The 17,228-nt window shown below is 39.4% G+C and overlaps 1 protein-coding gene across 2 annotated transcripts in view; it reads left to right on the forward strand.

The window, feature by feature from the left end:
• Positions 1 to 8,502, forward strand: part of TMEM45A (transmembrane protein 45A) — a 116,094-nt gene extending 107,592 nt beyond the window's left edge. For both annotated transcript variants that reach the window (XM_061382524.1, XM_061382604.1), the window contains exon 6: positions 8,076 to 8,502. In XM_061382524.1, the coding sequence (XP_061238508.1) occupies positions 8,076 to 8,169 (94 nt within the window). In that variant the 3' untranslated portion in view covers positions 8,170 to 8,502. The remainder of the gene's footprint in view (positions 1 to 8,075) is intronic.
• The last annotated feature ends 8,726 nt before the right edge of the window (positions 8,503 to 17,228 follow it).

Below are 17,228 nucleotides of genomic sequence, written 5' to 3' on the forward strand. Positions count from 1 at the left end.
TGGAGTATTTAGAGTTTTACATTATATATATATAATGTGTGTGTGTGTGTATATATATATATATATATAGTGGTTTAGTCTCTAAGTTGTGTCCAACTCTTGCAACCCCATGGACTGTAGCCTGTCAGGCTCCTCTGTCCATGGGGATTCTCTAGGCAAGAATAAATGGAGTGGGTTGCCATTTCCTTCTCCAGGGGATCCTCCTGCCCAGGAATTGAACTCAGGTCTCCTGCATTGCAGGCAGATTCTTTACCAACTGAGCTATAAGGGAAGTCATATATATATATATATATATATAGTATCATGTCATCTGCAAATAGTAACAGTTTTACTTCTTCCCTTTCAATTTATATGCTTTTCTTCCCCTTGCCTAAATGCTCTGAGTTACAATGCTATTTTGACTAAAAGTGGCGAGAGTAAGCATCATTGTCTTGGTCCTGATTTAAAGGAAAAAACCTTCATGATTTCATCACAGAGTATGATGTTACCTGTGAGCATGTCATATATGGCCTTTATTAGGTTAAGTATTTTCTCTTTATACCCACTTGTTGAGAGGTTTTTTAAATCATAAATGCATCTATTCATATGATTTTAATTATTTTTTGTTAATGTGATGTATCATATTATTGATTTGTGGATGTTGAATCATCCTTGCATCCTTGGAATAAATCCCACTTGATCAGGGTACATGATCCTTTTAATGCATTCTTAAATTCAGTCTGCTAATCTTTTGTTGAAGATTTTAGCACCTATGTTCATCAGTGATATTAGCCTATAATTTTATTTTCCTGTGTGATATCTGTCTGATTTTGGCATCAGGGTAATGTTGGCCTTGTGAAATGAGTTTGGGAGCATTCTCTTCTCTTACATTTTTTGAAAGTTTGAGAAGGAAAGGTATTTAAATCTTTTTTTAATATTTGTACTGTTTACCAGTGAAACCACCTGGTCTTGGACTTTTCTTCATTGAGAGTTTTTGTTTGAGATTACCGTTTCAGTCTTTTTCATAGTAATTGACCTATTCAGATATTTTATTTCATGATGGTTCAATCTTGGAAGATGTATGTTCCTAGGAATTTATTCATTCAGTTCAGTTCAGTTGCTCAGTTGTGTCCAACTCTTTGCGACCCCATGAATCACAGCACGCCAGGCCTCCCTGTCCATCACCAACTCCTGGAGTTCACTCAAACTCATGTCCGTTGAGTCAGTGATGCCATCCAGCCATCTCATCCTCTGTCGTCCCCTTCTCCTCCTGCCCCCAATCCCTCCCAGCATCAGAGTCTTTTCCAATGAGTCAGCTCTTCGCATGAGGTGGCCAAAGTACTGGAGTTTCAGCTTTAGCATCATTCCTTCCAAAGAAATCCCAGGGCTGATCTCCTTCAGAATGGACTGGTTGGATCTCCTTGCAGTCCAAGGGACTCTCAAGAGTCTTCTCCAACACCACAGTTCAAAAGCATCAATTCTTCGGCACTCAGCCTTCTTCACAGTCCAACTCTCACATCCATACATGACCACAGGAAAAACCATAGCCTTGACTAGACGGACCTTTGTTGGCAGAGTAATGTCTCTGCTTTTGAATATGCTATCTAGGTTGGTCATAACTTTCCTTCCAAGGAGTAAGCGTCTTTTAATTTCATGGCTGCAGTCACCATTCATTACTTCCAGGTTATTCAATCTGTTGGTATTTAACAGTTCATAATACTTTCTTAATCCTTCGTACCTTTTTTTTGGTATCAGTTGCAATTTCTCCTCTTATATTTCTGATTTCACTTATTTAAGCCTTCTCTTTTTTTCTTAGGGAGTAAGGCTAAAAGTTTGCCAATTTTATCTTTTCAAAGAACCAGCGTTTTGTTTCATTGATCTTTTCTATTGCTTTTTTAGTCTCTATTTCATTTACTTCTGCTCTGATCTTTATTATTTCCTTCCTCATAATAACTTTGGGCTTTCTTTGTTCATTTTTTCTAGTTCCCTTAGATGTAAAATTTAGGCTGTTTATTTGAATTTTTTCTTATTTCTTGAGGTAGACCTGTGTTGCTATAAATAAATTTCATCTTAGAACTGCTTTTGCTGTCTAGGTTTTGGTATGTTGTATTTCCACTTACACTTATCTCTGGGTAATTTTTAATTTCTCCTTTGATTTCTAACACTGGTGCTAGAAAGTTAGAAAAAGAGTGCAAAAATGGTGGCTGCTAGTGCTGGCACTAGCAAAGTAGAGGCCGAAGAAAGCAAAAATGGAACCTGCCAGTGCTTCCATCCCTGGAGAGAATCCTAACAGATTTCTTCCTTGCTAGTAGATGCTCTAGGGTTAGGAAATGAATTCCATTCATGTATGGTCTAGACACTTTTCCAACTGTGGCTATTATGTTGTATGGCCAAGTGGGTGAGGCTGTATGCAAGCCCTTTCACAATGGAATCTCTATTCCTTTCACCCCTTTGGTTCTTCTCGACATCAGCCCTGTTGGTCTTTCAAAGCCAGATGTTTTGGGGCTCATCTCACCAATGCAAGTCCCAAGCGTTTGGGTGCCTGATATAGGGCACAAATTCTTGCTCCTCAGGAAGAAGCTCTGTATCTGTGAGATCTCTTTGATTGTGAGTCTTCACACTGGGGATGGGGTCTTTGACGGGACCATGTCTTGCCTCTTTTACCCATCTCATTGTGAACCTTGTCCTGTGTTGTAGAGGAGCTTTTTCGCTAGTTTTCAGGTTTTTTTTTTTTTTTTAAATAGGGAATTGTTCTTTATGTAGCTGTAGATTTGCTGTGTCCATGGGAGGAAGTGAATTCAAGACCTTCCTAGGCTGCTATCTTGAACCACCTCCCCCACTCACTCTTGTTCTTTTTATTATTCCTCTAGTTCTTGTTCTCCTTCTTCTGTACCAAAAAGTGTATAAGGTATAGACCCTATGGGGAGAGAGAGACAGTTTAAATATAGTACGATAAATGGAAATAGTGTAAGAATAAAGCACTATTGAAACACAGAGGAGGCCTCCTCACAATTGAGAATTAAACTGAAGGATTGTTGGAATGAAAGAAGCGAGTATGGTTCATTATTATTTCTATTAGCATGGTAGGTAATGCCAAACCACAGTTGGCCTGGCTGATTCCAACTATTAATCATGCAGGCTCCAATCCTTCAGACTTTAGCATTGATTGAAGATTGTTCTATATCTATGGTCATCGTATAGACATGAGCTGTGTGTGATTATTGAGCACTTGACATGTGCCTGTGCTGTACTTAGTCGCTCAGTCCTGTCCAACTCTTTGCAACCCCATGGATTGTAGTCCACCAGGCTCCTCTGTCCATGGGGAATCTCCAGGCAAGAACACTGGAATGGGTTGCCATGCCCTTCTCCAGGGGATCTTCCCAACCAGGGATCGAACCCAGGTCTCTTGCATTGCAGGTGGACATGTGCCTACTGCCACGTTAATTTTAATTAATTTAAATATTCATATATGCATAGTGATACCATATTGGACAGTACACATCTAGCATGTTCTCTAAATCCCTAAATTACAGTAGCTGATTCTAGACCAGAGGGGTCTCAGACTCTGCCTGAACTAGCTTTCTAGTCCTTTCTCTAGACATTTACCCAGGTTATCTCTCCTGCTCTGTGCTTCTTTGAGCTTCACTTCTAAAGAGCTTTGGTGTTGTGTCTCTGGGTGAGGAAATCTTTTCCTGGTCTAGCTTCCATTATGTCTCTTGTATATTTTGGGTCAGCCTACCTTGATCTGTAGTTACCCCCTACTTGAGGTCTAAGTTTCCTTTATGGCTAACATGGTAAATAATCCACCTGCAGTGCTGGAGGCATGGGGTTCGATCCCTGGGTTGGGAAGATCCCCTGGAGGAGGGCATGGCAACCCACTCCAGTATTCTTGCTGGGAGAATCCCCATGGACAGAGGAGACTGGCAGGCTACAGTCCATAGCATCACAAAGAGTCAGACACAACTGAACAACTAAGCACAGCATAGTACAGAGGTCTAAGTGCCATGGGTGCTGGCAAATTCTACCTTCTCCCTGAGTGATTTCTATTAGTCCTTTTCAGTTCCCTCAAAGCATGTGTATGTGCTGGTGGTTAAGACTCACTCTGTCATTGAGTGAAACTTGACTTCTTCGTCTGTTGTTTTAGGCTGACTTCTGGGCTTCATCTCCTTAGGGGCTGTGCAGCCTCCAAGAATAAAGCCAGCATTCAAGCAATCTCTCTACCCCATGTCAGCTCCCATCCAGAGCCAAAAGAAGACTATTGTCTCTTCCTGTTTCAAAAACCTTCAGACCACTAATGAATCTCTTATCCACCTATAGTTTTCTAGAAACCAGAAGCTCCATGTTTACTGTTTCAGTTGCCTCTCCTTACCCAGAACCTTTGACTTATTGACCACATAGTTAGCTCTACCTGGCATATCCTGATTAAATGCTCATCTCTCCTGTGAAAACTTCTGTGATTGTTTTAGTCTTTGCTTATCTCCCTTCAAGAGTTTTGCAGTACTTTAGTCTCTAATACACATTTTAACAGTTGTGATCTATCTTGTGATATTTACTATTAGCTCAGGTTAGTCTTATCTGCTAACTAGATTGTTCACCTGCAGGAAAAGACCTTTTTTCATATCTCTCACAGCTTTTGTCATACTGTCAAAATTATATAGGTACTCAATAGACACTTATTTCTGTTTTAACAGATCTGTTTCAGAACTACTCAAATAGTGTTCAGTTGTTTGGAAATCACGTTTTATGTGCTTTTAAGTTTCACTCTCATATTGCTCTTGAAATATTAGGCCAAGAACTTGTGTTCTAATGTATTTTTATATAACATTAAGCAGTAGCTTAAAGAATATCATGAAGAATATACACTAACTTTCAGTGAGGTCATATGTAGTTCCTGTGGTCATGAAGAGTTTTGAAAATCTGTTCATCATGGTTTGACTGTGAATTGGATTGTAACTCAGTCACAGCTGATGGGTTTTGAGGATATTCTATCAGAATTTATTTGACAGAGCACAAAGATCACCATGGAAACAAAACTGGGTTATGAAACTCCTACCTCCCACATCTCTGAAAAATGAAGGCATGCTTTTCAGCCTTCCAGAATAATGATTTAAGGATTGCCTCATCTAGTCCCATGCCTGCTGTTGTCCTCATGACAGCTCATAGGACAGACCTATCTTTATGAAATCTTTGTTGTATTTCATATATAATACCACTGTGGTACAGAACTATTTCAAAAGCCCCTCTGGATGGATGGAGAAATATTACCCATTTTCAGGTTGGTCTTCAAGGAGACGACTCTTGTGAGCCATATTGAAGAACAAAATAGAAATGACAAAATTCATATCAGATTGTACCTTTGCCTTTTGAAAGTTTGATTTCCAGATCGACTCTGGAAGTATACCCAGAGTCTCAGCTCTGCTCTTATATTAACTGAAGAGAACATGTGGGAGCAAAAGCCCAGACATACCCTGACCTTAATTTTCTGCACTTGCATGATTCTAGGAACTAAAAATTATTTGCATTTCCTTTTATTACTCTATCCCCCAATCTGATACCACCCTAATGGCAGAAAGTGAAGAGGAACTAAAGAACCTTTTGATAAAGGTTAAAGAGGAGACCCAAAAAGCTGGCTTAAAACTTAACATTCAAAAGCCTAAGGTCATGGCATCTGGTCCCATCACTTCATGGCAAATAGATGGGGAAAAAATGGAAAAAATGGAAGATTTACTTTCTTAGGTTCCAAAATCACTGTGGATGGTGACATGAGATTAAAAAATGAGATTAAAAGCCATGAGATTAAAAGATGCTTGCTCCTTGGAAGAAAAGCTATGACCAACCTAGACAGCATATTAAAAAGCAAAGACATTACTTTGCCAACAAAGGTCTGTAGAGTCAAAGCTATGGTTTTTGCAGTAGTCATGTATGGATGTGAGAGTTGGTCCATAAAGGAAGCTGAATGCTGAAGAATTGATGCTTTCGAACTGTGGTGCTGGAGAAGACTCTTGAGAGTCCCTTGGACAGCAAGGAGATCAAACCAATCAATCCTAAAGGAAATCAGTCCTGAATATTCATTGGAAGGACTGATGTTGAAGCTGAACCTCCAATACATTGGCCACTTGATATGAAGAGCTAACTCATTGGAAAAGACCCTGATGCTGGGAAAGATTAAGTGCAGGAGGAGAAGGGGGTGACAGAGAATGAGATGGTTGGATGGCATCACCAACTCAATGGATATGAGTTTGAGCAAACTCCCTGATACAGTGAAGGACAGGAGAGCCTGGCATGCTGTAGTCCATGGAGTTGCGAAGAGTTGGATACGACTTATGACTGAACAACAGCAGCAACAGATACAGCTCAGAGAGCAGATGTGGGGAACAGCAGGAGTCCTTAGATTCTGTGTTAACAATTAGTTGGTAATAAGTAGACAGTTATTTATTTTCTAGGAGTCATCAGGAATAAATCTAGTGAATGAAGTAACTAATTAATTCCTTTCATTTAATGCATATTCAGGTTCTGCAATATGGAGGTGACTGTGTGGGATTAAAAATGACACACTGTCCCAGTTGTCACCTTAGTTAGAAGTATTAGCCTTTCATGATAATAGTGCATTGAAGAGTTGAGGACATTGGGAGCAAGGTCAATAGTTAACTAATTATCAAGCCAAGTGATTTTGAGTAGTTTTTCTTGGCTCTTGATAAGTCAATAGATGTTACTGATACAGCTCCGTTGTGTGTTGGAGGAATTAATGGTGAGTTGCAAGTGACTGAAGAATTACCTCTGGTGGCCACCTGGTGCCAAGAGCCAACTCATTAGAGAAGACCTTGATGCTGGGAAAGGTTGAGGGCAGGAGGAGAAGTGGGTGATAGAGGATGAGATGGCTGGATGGCATCATCGACTTAATGGACTGAGTTTGAGAAAACTCTGGAGATAGTGAAGGACAGGGAAGCATGGCATGCTGTAGTGCATGATGTCCCAAAGAGTCTGACACGACTGAGTGACTGAACAACAACAGCAAGATGAGTAATATAAACTCCTGGAAGACTGTTCCACAAGCCCATTAAATCATTAAATATGTGGTGAGGCACTGTGTACCAGACATCGTTCTAGACACTGACAAGAGTTAGGGCAGTAAATAAGATGAAGTCTCTGTTCTTAGGAAGTTCATACTCCAGTGAGATCCAGAGCACAAGTAAAAACTAGGTATATTGTGAGGGGTGGGCCAGACCTTCAGTGGGAGAAGAAAGGCAGGAAACAAGTGTATAGATACAGATAGGCTAGTGACATTTTTTCAAAAAATGAGAATGATTTTATTTATGAGTTTGTTTCCATATTGTATATTTCTGAAAGTTAGCTATGTTTTATTGACATAGTCACAGCGAAATGTCTTCACAAATAATCCTGTACAGGAAAAGCTTTACCTAGTTTTTATTATATCAGAGAACAAAAGAGCCTGCTGAGTTTCTGCTACCAAGAAGTTTCATATCTTCCAGTGCCAAAATGATAATTTCCCAACCACACCTACAGATTCTCTTAATCTATGCAAATAGTTAGAAGAATAGAGGTCACTTCTTTCAACTTCTGAATGCATCCAGGCCCATCACATGCAATAGAGCAGCTTGGGGCCAGCACAGAAGCAGCTCTCTGAAGACTGCTGCAGTCTTCAGAGAGCTGTAAGGGCTGCAGTAAGGGCTGCAGTACAGCCCAGACTTGACATGGGGCTCGACGTGGGGAAGGAGATGCCTTTGTGTGCTTCCTTCTTAGAGAGGGCTTCTTTAACACACACCTGAGCTCTTTTGTCTGGGCTTACTTCAGAGATTCTCTTGCTTGTTTTAGAAATTATTAAAGTTATAAATTTTGAATATGATGCAAACAATCATTACATATTAGAGCTTTATTGTGTCTGTTTGCTCCTATGCAGCTTTAATCCACAAAATGTTCACAGGTAGCTCCAAAGACAAATAAAAGTGATTTTTCTTTTTGGGGGTACCTCTTCCATTTGCACAGATAATTTGGAGTTTGTTGTATTATAGATACAGATAATTTGGGGGTTTAATTTTAAACAGCATAATATGAGATGATTTTCATTCTGTCTTCAGGTTGGTTAAATCTCGATTTACAAGGTTCTGCCCCTCAGAAGTTGGACTCCTGAAAAATGCTGAACGAGAACAAGAATCAGAAGAAGAGATGTGACTTTGATGGGCATCCAGTCTTTCTGGATGAAAATTTTCTTCTATTATTATTAGTCACAGATTTGCCTTTTCACGTTTTGTTTGGAAAATGATCGGTTGAGAATGATTCTTGGTGTCACGGTGTTGGGGGCTTGGAGTGGCTCTCCTCAGGTTAGCTAAAGTGTGATGCCCACATTCTGAAAAATATTTGTTTTATTTGCCTTATAGATATATATGCTCAAGGTTCCTGGGCTTACTATCATTTGTAACTCATTATAGATGGAATTTCAATTGTTTTATCTTCTTGCTACCTTGAGAAATAAATGAATGCATGGACCTTGATTCAAACACCTTAGATATTTGTTTTTGTCATTCAACTGTATTCCACCCTTATGTTATGATTCCTTTTCATGAGACATCTCTTTTTGTAGCACCTGTGTTCTCCCCTGGAAAAAGCAAGCTGGAAGTCATCCTGTGGTGCACTCTCTTAAAGAGAAAAGGGCTGATCCACGGTTACAGAAGGGCACATGGTGAAGAAGCCATGGAAATCTAGGAAAGGAGAGTTAGGATGTTATCCACAGCAGGGAAAAAATCATCACATGCCTTTGTATGGCCACCACGCCATCCACTCTGCTGAAATAACTGAAGGGTTAAAACAAGGAGAAGCCTTTTATGGAATACAAGGGTAAACAGTCAGTGCCCCTCCCTCGTCAGTAGACTAAGTAGCCCCCAGCGGAGAGTCAGAAATCCTTTCCCATTCTAGCTTTACCATTCACCAGCCTGTAGGGTTTTAACAGTTACCATAACTCTCTGAAGTTAGGGAATTGAATTGCATGAGTCAGTTTCCAGCTGGCATATTTTATGAATCTAGAGGCTCTCAGACAAAATCAAAGCTAATTTAGTACGTATTAGAAAGGCCAGTCTGTGCTGTGACAGAAAAGATAAGGAGCACCGCAGGAGTCTGTGACGGTTAACTTGAATATGAAGGAAAAGAGACAGTCTAGCAGATAGCTGGAGGTGACACATGGGCAATTACAACCCAAAGCTCCCTGGCATTCCACAAGCACTGACAAATCTTGAAAGTCACCTCAGTCTGGTCTTATCAAATGACACTAAGGAGGGAGGTGAGTGGATTCTTTAGGTCAAAGAACTAGATATATTTATTTTTTTCATGTAAGGGCTGAAAAGAGCTGGGGACTTCTTTGGTGGTCCAGTGGCTAAGACGCCATGCTCCCAATGCACAGGGCTTGTGTTCGATTCCTGGTCAGGGAACTAGATCCCACGTGTCACAACTAGGAGTTCACATGCTGCAACTAAAGATCCTGCGTGCCACAGTGGTCCTGAATACTGCAAATAAGAGTGAAACAAAGAGAGGAAGGAAGGAAGAAAAGGATAATAATAAAAAGCCGATGTGATTGCCTAAAGGTTTATCTTGACCAATGCAGTAGACCCTAGTACCACTCTGACATGCGAAATGCTCACACACTGTGGTCCCAGATGATCATGGCATTCTTCCCCACGTGTGTCTTATATCTTGGATTTCTTCCCCTAGCCCAGCAAGTTTCTATGATTTTGGCAACTTTTTATTTCAGAAGAGTAAGCTGTCAACTGCAGTTGCATGAAAATGGCATCCCTGGTACCTAGCCTGGAGCAGGAACTCTAGGATGATTAGCATGAGTGAGATTAAGGCTGGAATTTTGAAAACTAAGTGTAAATATACTACGAGTCTTTATGAGAGAGCAGAAATATCCATTCCTGCAGTTTCTGCACAGAGAGAACACAAGTGAGTTCTCAGAGGAAGAACTTCTAGTTTAGGTCTAAGTTCATAGTTTGGAGCTATCTGCCTCTAGTCCCTGCAATGAGCAATAAATTAAACACCATTATTATAATTTTATGGAACCTTTACCAAAGAAGGGATAAAGGAAGAGCATCCTCCATTACTTTTGTTTGTATTTTATCTTGACTCTTCCAAAAAACCAGCCTCAATGCCTGAGCTTTTGCCAAACCTATTCATAGGTATCCCATGCTTGACATGCCATAACCAACGGAAAGAGACTCTAAATAACTCAGTGCAATATCAACATGGCTGTGGATGTGGTAATACCTCCTCAGCTATTTTTGTGACTTGTAACTGCCTTTTCTTATGAAACTGCAGCCTTGCATGGCAGCAACTGCCAGCTCATTGGTGAAGCAGGAGATCAGGTTATGACCATCTTGGTGTCCTCCTCATCATGTAACTCAGGGCTCATTAGTTAAGGTTGTAGTAATCATATCTCGGATGTGGATTAAGAAGGTGATGCAAGAGTCATGGGGGACTGCAGGAGCAGCCAAAATAAAAGCTGAGAAATGACAAGCTCTCCCAGTACAAGGAGTCAACAGATTTAAAAGCATGAAAAAGAAGTTCATATACAGGGAGAATAAATCCAGAAATTCTATATTGTATCTAATGTGATTTCCAGATTGAGAAGATTGAGAGAATAGAGGACATGAATGAAATAAAAAAAAAAAAAAAAAACTTCTCCTAAATAAATGGCAATAAAGGGAGATGTTTGCTTTAAGTTTGGAGAGGTGCTTCAAGAGATGTACAGAGAATAGTGATTGGATTCCTGGACCAAACCAATAAAAATGAAAAAAGATAAGCCATTCTTATAACTTTAAGTTCATTTTATAAATATTATTATTCTATTTTTAAGTCTAGAAAATTTTAACACTCAGTTTTAAGAAGACTTTAATGTTTGGGGCACAATTTTAAACTTACTTAGATTTCCCTTTACACTTCTTCACTGTTTTTATGAATTAAATATTTTTATATTTTTCAGCACTTCAATTAACCAACAAATATCCTCAAGTTGTTATTACTACAAATCTAATTTGTTAAGCTTATTAATGTGGTGAAACTTGTTTTCTTAAATATTCCAATTCTGTATAAACTTAATGAGATTGTAACTGAAACTCAAAAGCGTAAATTTGTTGGTCAGTTGCACACTTATGAATTGCACTTAGACTAATCTGCATGGATAAAATTATTTATAAAATTATAAATACCTAAAATGCTGCACATTCATAGTTCCTTAGGGCACAAATATCAACATTATGATTCCTCTCAATTCTGTACTTAGCTCGACTCTTTACATGTTAAAATAGACTTACTGTTAAGGAGATGATTTGTTTATGACAAATGATACCAGGAACATCTAGTCTGCTTGTTGAGATAAAGGATCCAGATACTGAATGAGATGTGGTTCTTTTTATTAAAGATATTTTTTTGGATGTGGACCATTTTTTAAGTATTTATTGAATTTGGTACAATATTGCTTCTCTTTTATGTTTTAGGTTTTTGGCTGTGAGGCATGTGAGCTCTTAGCTCCTCAACTAAGGATTGATCAAACCTGATCTATCCTGCCCTGAAGAGGGCAGTATTCTTGACAGTGACCCTAATGACACATGCTGATTCCTGTTATTTACAATCCTTACATCAAGCTCTTCACACAGGCTGTCTCCAAGACTTGCACAGCACTGGGAAGGCACTTGCCCAACTGGAGTCATACTTAATTACCTGTCTTTTCTGCTTATTCATGAAAACCTGCAACCCCTGCCCAGATTGTCATGTCATTTGACAGGATTTCATTATTCTTTAGCTCTTAAGATATTAACTGTATTTCTTTCTAAGTGTAAAAATTTCTGAATTTGATGTAATCCTGCACTTTTTAACCCATATATTTCCTATCTGATGAGACCACTTTTTTTTTTTTTAACAGATGTTAAGGTTGATATTCTAATGAATTCTAGGTCACCCTCTTTTAATGATAATTCAGTAGCTCTAAGCTTGGATGTCAGTATTTCTTAGCTTTTAATACTTTCAAAGCAAGGACAACCCTTCTCTGTTCAGTGCTTGTATAAATTTTGGGAGGAATTGGTATGATTAATGCAAAAGGTTAAAATGGAGGAATCTCTTACCTGGTTCCTCTCATGAACTTGAGTTGTTCTGCCTGTTTTCAAATGTCCAAAAGGGAGAATTAAAGATTTTTAATAAGAAACTATGGGATGGAGCTCAATATAATCCCCACCTAATAATTTGTGTGTGAAGCCAAAATACATATAGACTCTAAAACACGGAAATAAGCTCAGCCAAGTAACCAAGGGGCTTAGCAATTTAAGTTGGAACAATTCTCTCATCTGCTCAGAAACTGACTCAGGTTCCCTCGGTGCCTCAGGTCAATTTTAAATAGCCTAAAATTGCACCTAAATTAAATAAAATCAGCTTGAATCTATTTCAGTATGTAGTTATAGAACTTCATATTATCCAACACAACCCCTGTAGCAGTGATCCCCAACTTTTTTTGGCACCAGGGTCTGGTTTTGTGGAACAGTTTTTCCATGGACCTGAGGGAATGGGAGTTGGTTTGGGATGACTCAAGTCATTACATTTATTGTGCACTTTATTTCTGTTATTATTATGCTGTGATATATAATGAAATAATTATGCTGCTCACCATAAATGAAAAATCAGGGGGAGCCCTGAGCTTGTTTCCCTCAGCTCAGGTGGTAATGTGAGTGATGGGGAGTGGCTGTAAATACAGATGAAGCCTTCCTGCGCTGCCTGGTTCCTAACGTACCATAGACTGATAACAGGGGTTGCTGCTAAGTCGCTTCAGTCGTGTCCAACTCTGTGCGACCCCATAGATGGCAGCCCACCAGGTTCCCTCGTCCTTGGGATTCTCCAGGCAAGAACACTGGAGTGGGTTGCCATTTCCTTCTCCAAACAGGGGTTGAGGGCCCCTAAAACTTGTTTGTTTTAATTTCCATGTCTATGTTGTATTAACTGCTGCCTCTTCCCTCTTCCTCTTTGCAGCTTAACTTCTGGAGATTCTTTAAGGTCCAGTTCAGAGCTTTTCTTTTCTGCTGCTTCATACCACCCTTTTCTGTTTATAAATTCCTACAGTATGGAGCCCGGAGCAGTACAAGATCATAGGCTGTTCAGTCCTCTAATTATCTCTGCACTGAAATGCTTTCCTTTTACTATGTTGTACTTCCCTAAAGGCAGCCACACTCTTTTGTTTGTTTGTTTTTTGTCCCTATTGTAGCACCTAAGGAATGTTTCTCAATGGGTAGCATTGAAAGGTGAGCTAGAGGAGTAGGAAGGAGAAAGAAAAATCAAACGAAAATATGGTTTAAAGGAAACAGGCCCCCAAAGTTTGTCTATAGGTGAAGATTCTGAGACCAGATCTAGTGATTTGTCTGACTGTGCTGTCAATTAGTGGCTAAGCCCATGATGGGATTTAAATCTCCTGACCCCGGGACAGAGGGCTCTGTCCACTGAAGAGGCTTCATGACTGCACAGTGAATGGCTCAGGTCCTTCCTCAAGGGACCTGCTTCATTCATAAGACCTGTTGTCCCCCAGCCCTGCTTTCCACACAAATGTCCATTCATGGGAAAAGACTTTGGCTTCTGTTCTAATATGACTGGTGATTTGATTCTGGTCAGAATTATCTTAGTGTGGGTTGCTATTACAGAGCACCATAAACTGGGTAACTTAAACAACAAGTGTTTATTTCTCACAATTCTGGAGTCTGGGAAGTCCAAGATCGTGGTACCAGAAGATCTGGTGTCTGGAAATGGCCCACTTCCTGGTGGGAGGCAGAGCCTCTCTCTCCAGTTTCTTTCTTAAATGGGCATTAATCTCATTGTGAGGGCTCCACCCTGATGACCTAATTGCCTCCCAAAGGCCTCACCACCGAATACCATCACACTGGGATTAGAGTTTCAACACATGAATTTTGAGGGTACACAAACATTCAGTCCATAGCAAAAATCCAGGAGAGGAATCACCAATACAAGGATGACCAGAACACTCTATTCTTCCCAGCTGATAACCTTCCCTACTCCTAACCCCTTGGAGAAATGTGTCTCCATTTACTTCTTATCTGATGTGTCCCCATTGTGGATGAATGGGGAGTACTTAGCAGCAGAAAAAAATAGCAATGATGCTACCCTCTAGTGACAAAGCATGGAAACAACTCATAAGCCCAAATACCATTTTTCACATCTGAAAAGAGGTCTTCCTTTACCAAAGTAACAAATGAGACCACAAGCATTGTTAGAAGAGTTTGAGTTATTTAAAAATATCTTAGATTTTAATTTATTAGTACTCTAACCCATTGTGATGGGTTGAATTGTATCTCCCCAACTTCATATGTTGAAGTCCTAACCTCCACACCTCAGAATGTGACCTTATTTGGAAATACAGTTGTTGATATAATTAGTTTAGTTAAGATGAGGTCATACTGGAGTAGGGTAACCCCCAACCCCAATAGACTGATGTCCATATAGAAAGGAATTTGGACAAAGATACACAGGGAGAATACCATGTGAACAGGAAGGCACAGACCGAGGTGATGTATCCATAGTCAAGGACTGCCAAAGATGCCAGCAAACCACCAGAAACAAGGAGAGAGGGTTGGAACAGATTCTTTCCCAGCACATTCAGAGGGAGGGAGCATGACCCCACCAAAAAGTTGATCTTGGACTTCTAAGCTACCTGACCTATGAGACAATAAATTTCTGTTAAGCCACTCTATTTGTGGTACTTTGTTACAGCAGCCATAGAAAACTAATACATGTTAATGTTAGAATACTGGACTCTAACATTACTTTTAAGTTTAATGTTTTAGACTTCAAAATAAGACATGCGTTTGAGCTGGGAAATGGCATGCTGAAGGTTATACGGCAATCCCAGACGTGAAAGTATGATCTACGTTTTATTACCAGCCATAAAATACGTTGTCCTTATTGGGAAAACTGCTGACAAGTTGGCTTGGTTATACATTTATGCTTTTTTTAATGGCCTTATTCAGGTTGGCAGGTTTCTTTAGTCTTTTTGTTCAACATTCCTCTGGTATGTGGAGTTTACACTTGTAGAGTAAATCATTTATCAGCAAGTAACTTCTGCATTATTATCTTTTGTATTCTCTAATTTTTTATATGCCTGTTGTCTAACTAGATCACAAACCCCTTGAATACCATGCACTATTATTAAGCTATCTGGGGATTACAGTCCCTATCCTGAAAATCCATGGTGTTTGTTGCAAAATACTTCTGTATTAGCCAAAGTTCTCCAGAAGCAGAACCAATAAGATATATATGTATATAATTAAATAAATTTCTATTGAAATATAGTTATTTACAATGTTGTGTTAGTATCAGGTATACAGCAAAGTGATTCAGTATACATATATAAATAGATATATTCTTTTTTCACATTGTCTTTAATAATAGTTTATTACAAGATATTGAGTATATATTCATGTGCTACATAGTAGGTCCTTGTCAGTTGTCTATTTTATATATAATAGTGTATATATTTTAATCCCAGGCTCCTAATTTATCCATATATATGTGCTTATGTGTGCACATGTGCATATATATATAATTTATATATTTTAAAAGACTGACTCATTATGAAGGTTGTCAAGCCCAAAATCTGCAGGTTGAGTTCCTAAGATTTTAAGAATGCAAGCTGGAAAGGCCACCTCGAAAGAGATGATGATGCAGTTTGAGTTCAAAGGTAGTCTGATGGCAGAATTCCCTCTTCAGTGGAAGTCACTGTTTTTCATTGAGGTCTTCAACTACTTGGATGAAGGTAATCCACTTTACTCAAAGTTTACAGCCGAAAGCATTAATGTCATCTAAAAATACCTTCACAGAAACATCTAGAATAACGTTTGACCAACAAGAGGGTGCCAAGACCTAGCTTTGTTTACACGTAAAATGAAACTTTATAGTCACCAGGGAATTCTGTCTCCTTGTATTCATGCCTTTTTGTGGCTCCCTCCAACAGTGAATCTGGACAGGCCTCATGATTTTCTCTGACCAACAGAATGTGGTAAGAGCATATGTGGTAAATTATGGTCTTACACTTTACCAGGCCTTGCAATTTACCCTGTTGATGTCTTAGAACCCAGCCTGAATGTGAAGAAGACAAGGCTATTCTGTTGGGAAGTCTTCAAGGAGGAGGCCCTGGATCAAACAGACCACGAGGTAGAGACAATCCCAGGCAGTTGGCCTCCCTGGTTATTTCAGCCGAGATCCCAGACACATGAGAAAGGTCAACCTGGATCCTTGAAGGTGCTGTGAAACTTCCAGATGACTCAGCTACATGATCATGTGGAGCAAAGCCATCGTTGCTGAGTCCTGCCCAAATTACCTGATTATAAGCAAGTAAATGATAAAGACCCTGATGCTGGGAAAGATTGAGGATAGGAGGAGAAGGTGACAACAGAGGATGAGATGGCTGGATGGCATCATCGACTCGATGGACATGGGTTTGGGTGGATTCTGGGAGTTGGTGATGGACAGGGAGGCCTGGCGTGCTGTGGTTCAAGGGGTCACAAAAAGTCAGACACTACTGAGAGACTGGACTGAACTGAACTGAACTGAAATGTTGGTTGTGTTTTAAATCGCTAAGCTTTGGAACGTCCAGTTACACAACAATGGAAACTGATGTTTGTGCCAATGATTTCTGTAAAATAATTATACTAATGGCAAGATTTAGGATCTAGAACATTGTTAAGGTATAAATTATAGTATCATTTGACACAGGACATTAAAAATATTAACTCATCTTGTCTCAACTAAGCTTAACACTTTAAACTATTCATACTATTACTTTTGAGGACTAGCATTTACATGGGACTAGTGTTATCTGGCTGAAGCTCTTGTCTAGTTGCTATAAATTTTGGATTTGCCTTTCACCTGCATCAGAGTTTCTAGAAGGAAAAGAATAAAATTATTCCCACACTATTTTCCCACATTGTTTCTTAACCTAACCCATAACGGACCGTTTCTCTCTGCTTTGAATCTTGACCACGTACCTGTATCAGCTCACACGTAGGGGATGAAAAAGAGAAGAAATAAAAGAGGAGAAAACAGGAAAGAAATTTAAAAGGAACAGGTCAGAATAAATGGAGAAATTGAGGTTCTGTGGAGCAAGACGAAGAAGTGAATTTAAAACTAAAAAGAGTTCAAGGGTGACTTTTCTTGCATCTTCTGGGGCATGAAGAGGTTAGCTCAGAGTTACATTA

The sequence above is a fragment of the Bos javanicus genome, chromosome 1 (genome assembly GCF_032452875.1).
Source record: "Bos javanicus breed banteng chromosome 1, ARS-OSU_banteng_1.0, whole genome shotgun sequence".
Lineage (NCBI taxonomy): Eukaryota > Metazoa > Chordata > Mammalia > Artiodactyla > Bovidae > Bos > Bos javanicus.